This window comes from Phasianus colchicus, chromosome 1, assembly GCF_987193195.1.
Source record: "Phasianus colchicus chromosome 1, bPhaCol1.hap1.1, whole genome shotgun sequence".
Taxonomy (NCBI): Eukaryota; Metazoa; Chordata; class Aves; order Galliformes; family Phasianidae; genus Phasianus; species Phasianus colchicus.
Genome location: NC_143436.1, coordinates 13742888 through 13756441, shown reverse-complemented (window position 1 = coordinate 13756441; position 13554 = coordinate 13742888). Strand labels below are relative to the sequence as shown.

Sequence of the window (13554 nt, the reverse complement as noted above, 5' to 3'; positions counted from 1 at the left end):
GGCAGCCCTGGATCACATGCTAGCATATGGCATGTAAAGTTTCCTTATAGAGGTGGATACATTGCTGTTGTCGTGCAAAAAAAATGAAGAGAAATAGGAAATCCTGTGAAAAACTGGAGACTAAGGTCCCAAACTTAATAGTTCTGTTTACAGTTTATTTTTGGTTTTGAATTGTGGCAGTTTTCTAGAAAGCATTGACTCAGAAACACTGGCATGAATGTTTGTTCAATCTGCATGTAATGTTTAATTTAGCTTCCTCTGGAAATAGTACTCCTGCAGTAGGAGCACTTCACAGTAAATCATAAATATGTATTTACTGTGTATTCAGGTCAGCTGGAGTCTGATAGATTCCTGCTTGTGAGTGGTGGAAAGCCATCAAGGAAATGTGGCATCATGTCTGGAGGAAACAACCTTTTCTTTAACGAAGAAGGTTTACGTATGCTGATGACTCGAGACCTAGATTTGTCACAAGCAAGGTAACACAATTTTTAAGTCCTTTCAGAATGTCATTGAAGAAATACTATACTGAAGAATAAGACATATGTGATACTTCCATGGTAATGGCAACCTGATATAGTCTGCCTTCTTTACTTTAGCACATTCTCCTTTTTAAACACTGTTACCATTTTAAATTTAGCTTGAACTTGAATGGGATTAACCATTTAAATGCTACTTTTTTTTCCTTGTATAGGAACTCCAGGATCTGACACCACATCTTCAGTAGTTCATGCTTTTATTTCTTAAATGGATAACATGAGTAATTGTTTGCACATTGTACACTCTGCTTGTGTTATGCTTGTTATATTATGAGCCATTGTGGAAACAGGAGGATCTGCTGCCAGTGTAACTGTTACATTCATCAGCTCATAATTCTTTCATTTCTGAAGCCTAATTTCTTCTTATTGTGCACATTTGTTTCCAATAATTCACTGAGAAATTCCCATCAAGCTGTCACCAACTATACTGAAGACAGCAACTGAAAAACAAACACTTTTACTGTATTTAGAGACCATGTGGTATCATTACCAGAGAGGAGATATTTAATGAGAGAGACATGCTAAGCAAGCCACATTAAAAAAATGTTACACTCATATAAATTCAGCCACATCCTAATTGCTTGTGTGCTGACAAATGGGCATTGTTTTCTGATTTATTTGGTGTCTTAGCGTCTGTCCTAATTTTATTACTTTTTACCATGGGTACCTGGCAGACTCCCCTCTTTCTAATGTTGTGTGGGAAACACTTTAACAGGCAGTTTATCTCTTTTTGCCTTCTTGTCTTAATTAGCATTGAGCCTCTAAATAATAGTTTCATTGAAGAGCCTCATGATCGATAAGGAAGCCTAATTTCAAACCATTACATTTTTAGATAAGCAATTAGCTGACCTACAGTGAAGTGCGATAGTCCAGATCCCTGTATTGAATTTAGGAGATTACTCAAAGCAAACTTCTTTCAGAACTCAGCGAACACGGACATCAGTGTGCTGCAGTAATTTGATTTCCTAGACAATTAAAAGATTGTTTAACAAAAGATACAAGGGATCCTGTAAGTTGCTCCATTAGACTAAATGACACATTTTTTTTATTGCTCTGTGTTCAAAGGGACATAATTTATCTCTTTTCCACGAAAGCCTGTAGCTGGATTTGCATATATTGACCTCAAGGTGTTATATGGAGATAAATGGCTCCTGTCCTAATAAAAGGAAAATAGAGCATTATGTTCCATTTTTTGAGTATGCCATGAAAAATAACAGTTATCAACAAATAACTGTATGTCCTCCTCTGAACAGCAAGGTAGACTGCAAAGGCGTTGCTTGGGACTGCTCTTTAGAAACAGAGGAAATGCGGTAGGATTTACTTAATTTTCAGGCTGACTTTATCAGCCACCTGCAAAACAACACAGCAGATTTGGCTTTGATACAGACATGTCAAGTTCTGCCTGGGACCTGGGGAGAGGTTTCTATTTATGCCAGGACTGACAGGAACCAGCGAGAACCAGCATTTCTAATACATCTTTTAAAGAGTGCCGGACTCTGTAATCACATTAAAAGCCCTTCGCTTTTCTTCTTAGAGATCCCCTGAAATACACAGCTGAGCAGTGCTGTCAGTCCTGTGTGCCACTCTGCATGGGGGAATTGAAATCGAATGAACTCTCCAATCCAGGATCCGCCATCACCATCTCTACATTTTAAAGAATTTAAAATGGGGGACAATATCTTGCCATTACAGTGACAACAGCAGCTGAAACTACACAGCATGAAGTATCAGTAGGGATGGTTATTTTAGGTATTACGTCTGATCAAATCCCTTTCAATTCTGAATTGCTGGAATATCGATGAATTTCAGCATTATTAGATCAATAAGAAAACTTTGCTTATCCTTTCCAAAATAGATAGTGCCTTTGCAAAATATCTTTGGGGTGAGAAAAGAGATATTTAAAAGTACTAGCTTTTTAATAAAGATAGTTAAACAGTATGTTACCTATGATGGAGAGAGTTATTACTACGCTAGTAAAAATTCAGATGAAAGAATATTAACCCATTGAGAGCAGATTCAACAGAGAAAAGGCCACTTGAATTTATTTCCTTTAAATAATGTGTTGAATGTCAAAGAGAGTCTGTAGAGGAACAAAGGCTCGCCAGCTGTGAGTCCAATCCATTATAGATGCTATGTTGATCCATGAGAGTCCTCAGCACTGCTCTGCAGCAGAAGCAATGTGTTACGTCTGGGATATGGAGGTAGATATAATCTATAGCCAAAGAAGCTATATATAGCACCAAGAGAATGGTGAGTCACAGTGAGCACTAGAATTAATTGACTTGTGGATCTGGTATTTTACTGAGGCTTTGTCTCTTTAGCACCTCTGCAGCCCTCACTCCCAGGGGATATACCTGCAGATCAAAACTGAACAGCACGTTTGATACAAAACTTGTTCTGCTGGGTTTCATTTAACCATGAGCCAGGTAGCTCTAACGCAATCATAATTAGAACAGATAGAGTGCTTTAAAGCTGTGCAAGAGCTGTGCAAACATGAATTAATACTTGTTATATCCCTGCAAGTCAGATGGGTAAATATCATTACAACAGTGGTTCCTCCACTCCAAGTGCATTGGAGTGCTATTTATAAGCACCAGCTAACAGGAAGAATTTCACAGTTTGATACAGGTCTATCTATTGTACCTCTTTGGAGCAGCCAATTAAAAAAAGGATGAAAGCATTCCTGTCCCTGGGTGTCTACAGCTGGCTTCAGGGAAGGCAGCACGTTTAAGTGGTGTGATTTAGACAAATTTCCCATGCTGACTAAATGGACAAAATGATCCCTGAGTGAAACATGCTTTGTTCTCCTATTCTGTTTTTTGCTAGTTTACGCCACTGGAAAATTGAGGTTTTTATTTTGCATTAAAGCATTTCATAGCAAAATATGATCTATGAGGGCTGCTCTGAAAGTAATGCCTCCTGTTTTATTCTATTGGCCCACAACTTCAGAGGTGGTATGGCAGTAAGCCTGAGCCCTCCTACCAGTATCCCATTTTACGTTGTTGACATGTGATGGATGGCAGCATAGGGGCAGTCTGACAGAATGGCTTCTGACATGGAAATGTGGATGAAGCAAAGGTGTGTCACTGAATGCCTCTATGTGGAAATAGTTGTTGACTATTGACATTCATTGACACTTGCTGAACGTTTATGGAGACCATAGAGTGGATGTGAGCACAGTGAGGCGGTGGGTGGTAAATTTCAGCAGTGGTAAAACTGACATTGGTTCATCTCTGCTGGTGCAGAATTTTACAAGCACAGCATGCAGGCTGTTGTTCATGGCTGGCAAAAACACATAGCTAATGGTGGTGAATATATTAAAAAAATAGTGCTTTGTTGCTGAGAATTTTCTCTATCAAATAGGGGTTAGTGTGATCTTTGTATCTGTTGTAGTTTTCATGCAAATAAATAGGAGGTGTTACTTTCAGAACAATCTATGTACTTAGGGCTGTACTGTTGCTTTTCTGCCACTAAAATCTGTACTCAGAGGTTACAGGATAAAAATTTCACCCAGGATTACATTTCTAGTATTTGCAGCACCATCTGCTACACACACAAAAGCTCACAACATAAATGACCGGCTTTGTTCAGCACCTGACAAACTACCGCACAGGCAAAATGAATTTTTGTCTTCCCACCTGCCTGTCTAAAACCATAAGGTCTCCTAAGGTTAACTCTTATTCCGAGGAATTATGAGCTTATCTCTCCAATTTGCTGTGTAGGATGTTGAAGAAAGGAAACCTTTACTGTAATTCCTCCCACTGTTAGGTTTGTGCAGTTCTTCATGAGATTGGGATGTGGTAAGGGGGTGCCAGACCCTAGGAGCCAGCCTGTACTTCTGCAGTATTCTCTCAACGGAGGTCTCACATGGAGCCTTCTCCAGGAGTTCCTCTTCAGTAACTCAAGCAATGTGGGACGATACATTGCCCTGGAAATCCCCATGAAGGCCCGTTCCAGCTCCACACGACTTCGCTGGTGGCAACCATCTGAGAATGGGCATTTCTACAGTCCCTGGGTCATTGATCAGGTAAGTTTGTTTTGTTTTGTTTTTAATGTAAGTTTATTTATATAAATATATACACGGATTGTGAATGTATTTATGTATATAACAGTTATACGATATAACACATACTGTGTTGTCTTAATGTTTCTCTTTTGTTGGCTTATGTCATTTCTCTGGGTAATCCAAAAATGCGTTTTAGAAATATATTCCAAGATTATACTAATCTGTAGTACAAGCAGAATTACTGTTTGCTAATTTTGTGTTTTTAATTCATTGTTTCCAAGTTGGGTACCAAATGTCTATTTTGGAGCTAGAAAGGCCTTTTATAGAGAGGTAGAACCAGATGGTTACATTACATTAGTCCTTATCATGCAAAATCCAGGTCTGGTAAGAAAAAAAGTGTTTCAAATCTATAGAAATATGGAATTTCCTTAATAGAATGTAATAGAAAAAGCTATAGAAAAACTTCAATTCACATCAATGCAGTAAAAGTTTTCTTTCATATTTGAGTCCAGTACACAGTATTGCATCGCTTTGTATGACTTGGTGTAAATCTCAAGAAATTCCACTGAAGTCTTTGCACTAAAAATAGTGTTATTGGGCTGTCTCAGTTGAATTTGTTTAAATATTTATGAATATTGTTCACAGCCTCTAGTTAGGAAGAAAACAGATGCTGACCTTCCAGCCATATTTAATGGTGTTTGATTTTATTTCCCATTCATCTGTTTAAAAATGAAAAAAAAGTCTTGTTCTTTCATTCCTCTATCTTCACTGAATTTAGTTAGTTATATTAGTTCAGGACAATCAGTAATCAAATGCAGAACAGCAAATTAGTTCTGCCTTACTTAGTCAATAGTAAAATCCTCATCTCTGAAATCCACTGATAAAACAGTGTTTCCCCATTTCAATCATCAGATGCAATCAGATAATAATGCTCCAGATTATGGTAGAGCTGAACAGTCAGTAGGAAAAATATCAATGTAGTCTTTTTGTTCCTACCAACATTCATTTCTGTGAGTAGTTTTGCCTCATCCAGGGTGAAGTTCCTTTCCCTAAGCTAAGACAATTTCTTTAGGATCCCTCTACAGGAAAGATCTATTCCCCTCAACATATACAACCTAAAACAGAAAGTAAATCTGTCCATTTCGGATCAATAGAATACATGTGCATGGATCATTAAATCTTTTCCTCCTACAGGATTTTCTGTCACATGCATTTGTGAAGACTTTAAACACGGTTTCATTTCAATAACAATTCATTATATGACATTTCAGATTCTAATTGGAGGAAACATCTCTGGCAATACAGTATTAGAAGACGACTTCACTACACTGGATAGTAGAAAGTGGCTGCTCCATCCTGGTGGAACAAAAATGCCAGTCTGTGGGTCTGCAGGGGATGCTTTAGTGTTCATTGAGAAAGCTAGCACCCGCTATGTTGTAACTACAGACATCGTCGTCAATGAAGACTCTTTCTTGCAAATAGATTTTGCAGCATCCTGTTCTGTCACAGACTCCTGCTATGGTAATGAATTCTTAGTATATCCTGCACTTTCTCTTCTCTTGCACAGAAAATTCACTTGTTTTCTTGTTCCATTATCCATCATAACAAGAACTGAGAAACAAAGGAAAAACTACATGTTTCTATCAGGAATTGTAACATCGGCATTCATGGCTGGTGTCTGAAACCTAAGTCAAAAGTAAAGTGTGGTTTTCCCACTGGACAGTTAAGTTGCAGTTGAACTCATTTATGAAAAAGTCTATCAGCTGTCTTACTCCAATCCCTTTGCCACAGTGTTGTATCCACTGCTTGGGATGTTGTTCTGGTCCTAATAGTAAGCAGCTCGGAGCTTCCCACATGTGTGTTGTGTTCTGTGGGTTTGCATTTCTTGTGAAATCTCAGTTCACATCACTCTCACCTGAATAACTAAGAGATCATTTATATCAGCCTACATCTGACAAAAGCTAAGTCAGCATCAATTGTGAAAATGTGTATAATCTGTAGGAAAGAATAAGCATGAATATATATGTATGTATATATACATGTATGGATGTGTGCCTATATCTATGTGCAGCATGCACATATAATCATATGCATATGTATACATACATGTGCACGTACTAATGAAATTTTTAATAGCTTAGATTTCTGTTTTGTCCATATGATGCATATTCAGTGCAGTGCATGTTTTTATACATATATATGTATGCATACACAAAGAGTTATATACATACATTTACCAATATAAATTAAAACCTGCTCTGGATTGAATAGACATCACAGGGAAATTAAAAATTGGGTTACTGTGTGGATTTTAAAATACACAGAAATGGGTATTCCAAGCTTTTGTATACTTGCTCATACATGTAAAATGACATTCTTTAAGCATAGTTTTTTGGGGTGTATTTCTTTAAGAGAAGGCAAATGTAGTATGATGGAGCATGAAGCATGTGTGGATTGACTGAGTTGCTGACTGTTTCTCTGGAATTCTGCATAAAAATGGAAAATGGTTTTACGTAAAGTCTCAAAAGTGTCATATCCATTTTTGCTATTCTGAAGCCTATGGAATTAACCATAGTTTTCCTCACATGTTCAGGATTTGTTGTCTTTTGGTACTACAACAGCATTTTTAAGAACATCTCGGCTATGTTTAAAAGTGCTTTGGCTGCTTAATTATGTACTGACCAAAAAAATTCCTTCTTTTTTTCATGTTATTTCTTTACCTACTACACTTAGTGTTACCTGAACTTGGTAGAAAATGAGGTAGGGCACTCCCTGGTCATGCTTCCAGTTGTGATGAAGATCTAATAGTAAAAATTCACTTACCCTCATTTGTATCCTCTTGTCCTTTTGTTTCTATAGCAGTGTTCTGTGCTTAGACCTGAAGTAGAACTGATTGGGTGATTAGGGGTCATTCTCTGTGTGAGAGTAGGAGAAATGGGCCAGTAGTAATCAAAAAAGATAGCAAATTTACCACCCCTGTCACTGAAACCACACTCCATGTTTTACTCAGCTAGAATGCCTGGCAGCTGGAACATTCACTTCAAGTTACAGTTCCGTGCCTATTATTATTTACTTTTTAATGACTGCATAAAAGTTTATTTTGGAGTTTTTAGTGAGCTTGACTAATCTTTGTTTTTCATAATAAAAGTTTATAAGCCCTAAACTGCAAAACAAAGAAATTGCCGATTCTTGCTGAGAAATGAATACACTAGTTTAATATGGCTGGATTGTGTTTGAATGAAACAAATTCACTGACTAACAATTAAAATTGTTTATTCTGGATACTGAAATGATCTGGTCTGGAGTGGATTGAAAATGTGACTAAACCATCTTGTTGAACAGACAAAAGTTTGGATTTGAGTGTTGCTACGCTTTACACAAAGATTACAGCCAGCTGAGTCTCATCATTCAGATTGAAAGTTTCTGGTCATGATGCTGTCACATCACTTTCTTGTACACAGCAGCTACAAGAAATTGGCTTGAATTAATCCTGGTGATTTGACAGATTATCTTTGCACCTGCAGTCTTTTGCGTTGGGTGGCTGCTGTGTACTGCAGCCTTCTGAGTTGTGCTTGCTCAGCACCATGCAGCACATCCGTCGGCACTGCCACTGACGGGGTTATCTTCATGTTCCTGAAACAAAGTTTTGAAAAGCTTTGAGTTGTTCTTTTGTCAGCATAGTATTGTGACTAAAGATCTCTGGGGTTACCAGCTAACCTGTTGATGCGAGCCTCTACATTAGCTAACCTACCAACTTTCCACCTTTAGCTATTGAACTGGAGTATTCCGTGGACCTTGGAATTACCTGGCACCCAATTTTGAGAGACTGTCTTCCCACTAATGTGGAATGCAACAAATACCATCTCCAGAGGATACTCATATCAGACACTTTCAACAAGTGGACCCGGATTACTTTGCCTCTGCCTCCCTATACTAGGTACGTCTTTCTGGTTTTCTGCAGAATAAATCCAAATGCATGACTATGTATTGTAATCTGAAATGTTCCAGTGTTAAAAAAATTGAACCTTGCCATTTTTTGCAAAGCTACTTTTTCTAGTAATTTAGAAATAGGAAATTCTTGTATGCCTTGTCCTGTGAAGGGCAGGAGCAGAGGAAGCTCTTAAAAGAATCTCATGGTATTGGCATCCTCACTATGTTTGGTTGTTTTGATGGCTAATATGAATTGTCTGAATCCCCACCTGCATCCTGTGCTTGCTGGTGTTGGCTATGAGCTGGTGTTTCAAAAGTAATACTTTGCAGGCTTCTTGTTTTTCTGTGCATTCCTTGTATCCTTTGCATCTCTCTCAACTTCTGTGCTCATGTTTTTACACATGCCTCATTTTCACTTCTTCCTTGTTGTATATTCTTCTGTCTTTGGGGTAAGAAAACTTAAGGGATTTGCTGGGAGGCCTCATTTTGTGAAAGAAGCACTGACTGCTGCTACTTGGAGTGCTGCCATACACTTCACAATTACGCCCTGAAAACAGCTTGATATTTTGTTGTTGGTGGTTTTGTCTCTGCTAGAAAGATCTATATAGAGCTGACTGAGTAGTTCAGACTTCCAGTTCATGTCCTTCTTGATGTAGTGTTTTGCAGTGCTAGCTGTGACTGTCCCCCATGCTGTCATACCTGATAACACCAGGGCAAAGCTAGCCCAAAGTAGAGCCCTGCAAACAAAGGCACTGTGGACATCAGGCCCTCAGCACAGCTTTGTTTTCCAGCTTCTCTCCTAGAGCTGAGCCTGGTTTCCTAACATGAGGCTAGGCTGAGCTAACTGCAGTCACAGTGCAGGCATAGCTTATTCCTACTTGAGAAGTTACAAAGGATGCCAACTACTGCATATACAACTTTGGAAAGAGACCTATATTTTTCAGAAATTGTACTGAGAGCATCTATACAGTTGCCACAAGTTTTGAAACTGGCAGTCCATGTTCTGCTACTAACTGTTCTGACATCTAGACTCTTCCCTATCTCCATTGCAGTGCTTTATGTCAACTAATAGTACATGCAGGGCTTGTTCCCAGCAATGATCTCTGCTAATTCATTTGCCCTGCTTCACTATGTACTGCCTGTAAAATCCATTAACATGGCAGTCATTGTGAGAAATCTGTAAATTTCCATGCAGTGAGGGCTTTCTAGGGCTTCACAGGATAAATAAAAACTGGGACTAGTTGAATTTGACCTGAAAGGAATATACCACCTGAGATTTACTCAGGTTTATGCATAGCTGTCCTTTTAAGGCTGAGATTTTTTGGCTGCCATATGTCAAAGAAGTCTGATGTCTTTCTGAGGCAAAAAAAAAAAAAAAAAAAAAAAAAAAAAGCTGTTCTCTCCGGTCCATTAACTACTCATCTGGACTCCAATAATACCATTTCACAAAGACTGTAAGATAGGGGTTGTGTGAGAGAAGTTATTACAACCCTAGCTCACAAGCAAGAAAGAAATTAAGCTCTAGTATAAGGAATAGTACAGCTAGTAGTAAAGTTAAGTGCATCTTTAGTAAAGGAGCAATATAATTTTTGTGCTACTTAATTACTTCAGGCTGTGAAATAGCATGTGTATTTCTGACTACTTGTATCTATATATTTTAGGGACCTGAAGGCTACTTGGTGAACACTTGGACTGGCACACAGTACCCATAGTGGCAGAGCTTTTTAAGGCCCATGTTCCCCAGAGGGCTCTATAGCCTGTGGCCTGCAGAACACAATGAACGTTTAGTTATATCTTAGAGCTGATTTTAAAATGCAAACACAAAGCTTCTCCCAGTAGCATCAGTCCTGTAAACTGTTAGTGAAGTGCAAAACCCAGTGTAGGTATAATGAGATATAGGTCCCTCAGTCCTCAAGGAATTCTTCATGATTTAAATATTTTAAAAACACTATTTGGTAAGCACAGCAGTAGATTTCTTTCTGGATAAACTTGTTCTCCACTTACTTCACCTACTAAGTTTATTAAGAAATAATTCATAGTGTAACATTGGCCTTACGGCAAAGGGTCTACTTTTACGCTGAATAAATCTGGGGGGTTTTGCTGTTTATTTGTTTCGAGGTTTGCAGCTGAGTTTTGAAAGAAAGCAGAGTATACAAAGTTCAATGCTGCCATCTAGTGCTGTACTGCAAATCGTTGACTACTTTGAATTTAAAACTCTATTCTTGAAAAGTTACAGAAGCTCATCTCCTCAGAACTATTCACATGTAGGTGTATGTGGCTGTGTGAGATGACTAGCTATTTGGTGTTCCCAGACTGTTTTGGCTGAGTTGCCACCATCTGCCCTGGGAGATTAAATATTTAATATAACTATATCAAAATAAGGTGTTTGAAAAGAGACCTACATTCTATCTTTAATCAATAAAATGAAAATGGTATACTGAAAGAAGTCAGGATCTCACCTCAGATAATTTCTTACTATTTCCAGCCGAACCCAGGATGGAGGACAGGGAGGAAACTACAAAGCAAGGTCACACCACCACTGACCTCACCAGCCCCACACAGGGCTTACCTACCCCTGTAGATTTATAAATACAGCATCTAGTGTAGGAGCCAACCTTCTGGCTAGAGCTGCACTATGTGATTATAGCCAGGAGCATTCACAGAGGAAAAAGTCAGGTTAGTTCATTGCCAAAACAGTGAAACTCAGGCTTGGGGTAAAACCTGGAAGATTTGGGTGATCACAGATCGATCCAGTTCTCAGCCTCAGATTTGTGCCAGAACCAAGCTAGAAGGACCTCCTTATCTATTACACATTTCAGGAAGCCACTTCTCTGTCTATGAGTATGCCAGTCAAATCCATTTAGCTTTGGTGCAGCTCAGTGGAAGCTCTCATCTTTGCCTTTGGGGGACATTTCTTCTGTCAGGAATCAGCCCTAGGTTATGCTGATATCAAATAAATCTTCCAGGAGCAGTTTAGCCACAAGACTGACAGTTCTCTTCGGTCACAATAAGAGCTAGCTTGCCTAGAAATATTACCCTTCTGTTTGCCTTTCTTTCCCAAAGGTCTCAAGCAACTCGATTCCGCTGGCACCAGCCTGCTCCTTTTGATAAGCAGCAGACATGGGCAATTGACAATGTCTACATTGGAGATGGTTGTATAGACATGTGCAGTGGCCATGGGAAGTGCACACAAGACAACTGTGTGTAAGTGTACTTTTTTCTGTCCTACACAGCACTGCAGCATTTCACTCCTCTGTAGTTATAACAAAATCACAGAAAAGGTTTTGATACAATTTTTAAGTGGACTTAGTTAAAACTGAGCAGGGCATTGCAACCACTTGGGAACAGAAATTTCAGGAGTCTGGGTAAGTGCTGGGATTTGTTCTGGCAGATCTCTGCCTGTAAGCACACCACGAGCAATGCTGCTGGTCCTTTCCTCACACACTGCCTCTGCTATTGGCTACGCTGCAGCGTGGCTCCCCTCTCACGAAGGAGGGAGAAGGGCCTGCTTGAGGCCACGCACCCTGCTGGGGATATACAGTTCCAAAGCTCTCCAGAAGTCATCCCTGATTCCCAGTGGGGTTGTCCCTTTGCCCTCATCCTGCCACTGGATGCTCATCCTTGCTTTAGCTCCAGGGCTGGTAATGGGACACGTGCTAAGTAGTGATATATGCCAGCCTTCACAAGGCCGATTTTTGCCTTGGAACTACTGTTGGCTTGATGGCCTGATGCCTGTGCTTCATAAGTGAGTTTGCCCATGGCAGCAGACTGGTTTGATCCTCAAACTGTCAGCCTAAAGGCATACATAAAGCCTTGCAAAAGTACCAAACAACAACCAGACGTCCCCAGATTTTTTTGTGTGGCAACAGAGAAATATCTTCCAGATGGATGTATTGCTTTTCCAGTCACAAATAACAGAAATGGGAGAATGGTGGTATAATTTTACTGTGACTGTGTTTACTAGAAATATATTCCACTGCAGAATAGGTATATTATTGTGTTGTCCTCTATCCCAACAGTACTGAACTACCAAGGCATGATCTCTGTTGAAATACACATAGTAGCAAAGCACGTTTCTGTGTTTTTATCCAGATTTCAAGACATTACAAGGTTTTTCGAAGAGGAAAAAAAAATGAGGACTGTATAAAGGAACAACAGGATTCCTTTATAGGAAAGGAATTTTCCTATTCCTATTAGGAATTTTACAGAAACTCATGTAAATTTAACATTAGTTGGACATTCTTAGGCTTGGCACATCCTTTTAGTTTTGTCTATGAAAGTAAAATGTGTTTTACTGCTAACATTGTGTTGGAGTACTTTGTATTATAAAATAGAGTGGGAAAAGCATCTACATAATTCTATCCTTCCTAAAATCATTTTTGTTTCAATACTAACAACATCAAAAAGTGGCCTATATGCAAGTTGTGAGCTAGTGAACGACACAGACAGTTTCTGTGTGGAATATCATTGCACCTTGATGTAGGATAACACGGCACTGATCAAACCTCTGTGCATCGCCTTTACCAGCTGAATTTTGCATTTGTTTTCCTCCACAGCTGCGATGAGCACTGGGGGGGGCTGTACTGCGATGAGCCAGAGACTCCCCTTCCAACACAACTGAAAGATAACTTCAATCGCTCACCATCCAACCAGAACTGGCTGACAGTGAATGGAGGCAAGCTGAGCACAGTCTGCGGAGCAGTGGCCTCTGGGATGGCTCTTCACTTCAGTGGGGTTGGTATTCAGCACAAGCAGCTTTAGAGCTAAAAAGTTAAATAAAGAGCAGTGTGTTAAAAAATATTAACACAGTAAACATAAAACATATTAAAAAAAATTATACCCTGTTGCTAGCTGAAGTGCAAAGTCAGATAGGTCCTACAGACCAGCACCAGCCAGATAAACTCCAGCAAATCAGATAGTATGAGCTGGGCATTTTCCAGTTTTCCTGCAGCCAGGAAAATGAGTAATGGCGTGGAGGCCTCCTGAAAGTAGCTGTGGTGGGGCCTGATACAACAAAGCACAAAGTTTGTTGACTTTCAGACCCACCCACTGATAATGGCCTCCCTGTAGCACTTACATTCC

General features: G+C 39.3%; 1 protein-coding gene across 3 annotated transcripts in view; it reads left to right on the top strand.

Moving 5' to 3' along the window:
- RELN (reelin) overlaps positions 1-13554 on the top strand; it is a 272506-nt gene that overhangs the window by 236363 nt on the left and 22589 nt on the right. For all 3 annotated transcript variants that reach the window (XM_031595823.2, XM_090135689.1, XM_031595892.2), the window contains 6 exons: positions 329-476; positions 4305-4563; positions 5814-6063; positions 8311-8479; positions 11536-11676; positions 13029-13206. In XM_031595823.2, the coding sequence (XP_031451683.2) occupies positions 329-476; positions 4305-4563; positions 5814-6063; positions 8311-8479; positions 11536-11676; positions 13029-13206 (1145 nt within the window). The remainder of the gene's footprint in view (positions 1-328; positions 477-4304; positions 4564-5813; positions 6064-8310; positions 8480-11535; positions 11677-13028; positions 13207-13554) is intronic.